This window comes from Cryptomeria japonica, chromosome 9 (assembly GCF_030272615.1).
Source record: "Cryptomeria japonica chromosome 9, Sugi_1.0, whole genome shotgun sequence".
Taxonomy (NCBI): Eukaryota; Viridiplantae; Streptophyta; class Pinopsida; order Cupressales; family Cupressaceae; genus Cryptomeria; species Cryptomeria japonica.
The window spans coordinates 272,996,226-273,000,668 of record NC_081413.1 but is presented as its reverse complement, the minus strand read 5'-3'; the positions used below and the strand labels follow the sequence as shown (position 1 = coordinate 273,000,668).

The window sequence follows — 4,443 nt, the reverse complement described above, 5'->3', positions numbered from 1 at the left end:
AGTTCTTCCCAAGGCTTATCTAGCATAAGAAATGGATTATACAACCTTCTATTTTGTGCAACTTCTTTTGTTATCTACATGTTTTATGATACTCTACAAATCTTCCAACATCCTACATAGGCTAAACCATTAGTTTGTCTCCTCCAACATACTTCATGTTTTGTATGTGCCAAAGTGGCCTATAAATGCACCATTATGTAACTCATGAATGAGGTTCTCTCTCATTGAATTGAGAAAAAATCACAATGGTTGGACACTCCTAAACATATATATCTTTCCTAAGCAAAGTAATAGTCAAATGAAGTTATGTCTCCAACGCAAGGATCTATTCATGTATGTCATACATATACAACTCAAGGATCTATCTAAGGACTAATTATAATTGCATAAAATCCCTACCTTCCTACTTGAGGTCATAATTAGCTATTTGTTCCCTAGACTAAATCCTACTACAAACTTGTCCCTTTATCATCAAATCCAAATTTATTGTTCTTGATGATGATCCTATATATATATTTTTTTATCAAATTACCATCAATTTATGTGCCAAAACACCTTAATTTAAATATTTGGAATCTTGTATATAAGGATAGTTCTTATTCTTAAAGTCACTCATTGAATAAACATGAATTTTCGTTAGATCATAGAATACATCAATATCATAAAGCACATATTGACTAATATTATATAAGACATCATCACAACAACAATATAGACACAACTATATTGTTTAAACATGCATCTTTAATTAGTATTTATCAAAAAAAAAGATTGGGATTTTCTCAAAGAAGACTTAAACCTTTCTTTAATACACAACAAACATCTAAGGTTTTTTCAATACTACCCTTGTTTTAAATAATGATACAATAAAAAGCTAATTAGTGTTATAGATTCCATACAATACATATTTTTTTAGAGATAAAAAATCTAGGATCTTTATTGTAGGTGCAACCTAGATCAAAGTAGACCTAGTTTTACAATGTAAATTCACCGGAATCTCATCAATTAATTTCACAATCTTTATCCTAAATATCATTATAATATCAAAAAATATTTTCATTAGTTATGATAAATTGATAAGAAAATGTTGTCCTTCTACATATAGTTTCTCCACTCTTAATTAATGTATATTAATTATGTTGAGTGTATCTACTAGGTAACTCCCATAAATTAATTATAATGTGTATTTAGCTTCCTTACCTAAGAGTTAATAAGTGGGAAAACGCATGTAAATGGTAAATTATAAAAGGATAGAAGGACAACATTTTCTTATCAATTTGTCATAATTAATGAAGATATTTTTCTATATCATATTGATATTTAGGAAAAACATTATAGACACAACTACAAAGTTTATGTGTATCATTAATCTTTATTATTGGAATAAAGTTTAGATATTTTTTCAAAAAGTCATACAACTTCCCTTAAAACACAACAAATATCCAAGGTGTATTTGAACACGGCCTTTGTTTAAAATCTAGGTGTGATAAAAAGCTAATTGGTATTGAATATTAGATTAGTACAACACATATTTGTGTAGAGATAAGCTATAGATACAATAAAAAGCTAATTGGCCATTAATAGGCATCATTAATGAATGACTTGCATGAACTGCTTGCCCTACAATTCGGCTAGAGGGAGGTGTTATTGAATATTAGATTTGTACAACACATATTTGTGTAGAGATAAGCATCGAAGCTCTTAATTGTAAATGTAGCCTAGATCAAAGTAGACCTATATTTAAAAAATATGTTCACATAGAATCTTATAAATTAGTTTCATAATCTATATCTTAAATATCAATATAATATAAAAAAATTATTTTCATAAATTTTTAAAATGGAGAGGAGAACTCAATCCTTCTATCCTTTTACAAATTATCATTTACATATATTTTCCCAACTCTTAATTAATTAATTATGTTGACTGTATCTACCAAATAATTCCCCTAAATTAATTGTGATTTTTATTTAGTTTCCTCACCTAAGAGAGTTAACAAATGGGAAAACTGTGGACGAAGATTTAAAAGTATCTTGTAATTATTTCCACCGACTCATTTGACATTATGAAACGCAAAGTTCAGGGAGAAAGCATAAAACATGCGATTGTCAACAATGAAAAGAAAAGAAAAAATGCTGGTGCTCATGACGTGGAGTGTTAGCTTTGCATGGAAAACTTTATTTCACAAATTTCTGTCTTTGGTGGACTTCTTCGACCTACAACTCGTCTGAACCAGTGTTTTGGTGGGAAGAAGTTGAATCCTCTTCCTCGTCTCCGAAAAGAGGAAATTTAACAGTAGAAGGGCACTTGCTGTGTGGGTAAACAGGGCATTTGATAACTGTGGAAGCGTCAGATTTATCAATGCACACGTATATCTCATTCAGCTGATACTCGCCATCCTCGCTTACGTTACAATCCACTCCTACTTCCTCACCAATGGCATTTCGAATCGCTTCTTTGATATCACTCACGCTGTAATCTCCTCCATCTGGTTTGATACCTGCACATATGCAGGAAACAGGAGTTTGTTAGACAAATGGGATGCACCCAATGTTTAAACACTTCTGATCTGGAGTTAAAAATATGTAAGGTAAAAAATAGGGATTTTATTTCTAATATAGAGTCGACAGTTGACAATAACAGGTTAATGAAATATGAATTTTGATGGCAAGAACAACAATATCACAATTAAATCATCATATTAGATGATTTTTAAAGAGGGATAAACACTTTTATCCAAAATTATAAATCAGTGAGGTCACAAAAAAGATCTTAATTCCAACATAATAATCGATGATAATATCTCAATAAAATGTGAATCTTGGTGATATGAACAACAACACCACATTTAAATCATCATGCTGCACGGTTTTTAAAGATGGGTAAACACTTTTGATTGGGAGCTATGAATCAGCGAGGTCACATACAGAAGATCTTATTTCCAACATAACAGTTGACAATAGCATCTAGCGAAATGTGAATCTTGATGACAAGAACAACACCACCACATTTAAATCATCACGCTACATGGTTTTTAAAGAGGGGTAAACACTTTTGATCCAGAACTATAAATAAGTGAGGTCACAAACAGAGGATCCTACTTCCAACATTACGGTCAACAATAACATCTCAATGAAATGTGAACCTTGATGACAAGAACAACAACACTGGATTTAAATTATCATGATACACAATTTTTTAAGAAGGGTATACACTTTTGATTCGGAATTATAAATCAGTGAGGTCACAAACAAAGAATCTTATCTCGAATCTAATATTAGACAATAACACCTCAATGAAATATGAATCTTGATGACAAGAACAACAATAACATGTTTGAATCAACACACTATACCAATACCAAACTTCTACTCTATAAAATTTAATCATTTACTTTCGGAAAACATAAACAACCTGCAGATTTAAGGGCACCGAGAAGATCAATCTTGCTTCGCAAAGCAAGAGCCTTGTTGAAGTATTCATGCTGCTCCAGATTGAGAGAGCAGGTGCCATGCTTCTCCCACTCGTGGCTCCAGAATTTGTGCCCATTGCTGCTTGGGCAGCTCAGCGATCCCCAGTGACTGTTCAACTCCCCCACCAAATCCGAGATCTGTGCAAAAACAAAAAGATAGATCAACATCACATACCCAAAAAAATGCACACAAATGGGCAAATGAGCAAATGCTTGACAGAAAGATCACCTGCGAGAAGTCAAACTCATCAGAAGGATTGCAAAACTGGGGCCATTTTCCAGTTTTATAGTTGGGCCATAAGCCATGAATGGAAAACTCTGATGCAGGTTTCCCCGTACGAGGATAACAGCACCCTCTTCTTGTACCACAGTAGGATCCCGGCCACTGCATTCATAGCTCACCAATCTCAATCTATTTAGCCAACCAAACACATATCTAAAACAAAACCAAATAAAAATCAAGAAGAAAAGAACAGATGTTTTTCTCCACCATATGACTTCATACCTGCTGCACGAAATAATAGAAATCGAAGGATCTGGCCGTGGAAACAGCCCAACATTCAAATAAAAGCACTACAAGTATGAGAAGGCGTAGAGGACTATAACTTGCCATCATTTCTTTTGCCCTTATAATGTTGATTACCTCTATTTATAAGCTTTTTGAGGATTGACAAACAAGCATGTTTTTAATCATCTAGAGTATAGAGTTTTGGATGAGACTAAATACGACTTCTTTGAAAGTTTCACGGGACAAAATTATAGAAAGTTAGGTTTCGTCGGTAATGCACTCTCTTCTTCTTATTATTATTCTTAGATGATGTAGTGTACGCATCTGTAAAGTAAGAAATTTCCAAATTCTTGCCTTGAGAAAATGAGGCTTGCTTTCACGTCAGGCTTAGTTCGTTGGGTATATGCCTTGCAAACCGAATCAGTGAATTGGGTATATGCTTCACAAATCGAGTTTCTTATTC

At 32.9% G+C, this 4,443-nt stretch overlaps 1 protein-coding gene across 1 annotated transcript; it reads right to left on the bottom strand.

Annotated features, from left to right (window-relative positions):
• Positions 1 to 2,017: 2,017 nt before the first annotated feature.
• Positions 2,018 to 4,168, bottom strand: LOC131032980 (ribonuclease 3). The gene is made up of 4 exons (XM_057964079.2): positions 3,978 to 4,168; positions 3,702 to 3,857; positions 3,415 to 3,610; positions 2,018 to 2,500 (listed from the first exon to the last, which is right to left on the bottom strand). Exons 1-4 carry the CDS (start codon positions 4,086 to 4,088, stop codon positions 2,217 to 2,219), a joined length of 747 nt encoding a protein of 248 aa, XP_057820062.2. The 5' UTR covers positions 4,089 to 4,168; the 3' UTR covers positions 2,018 to 2,216.
• Positions 4,169 to 4,443: the final 275 nt, after the last annotated feature.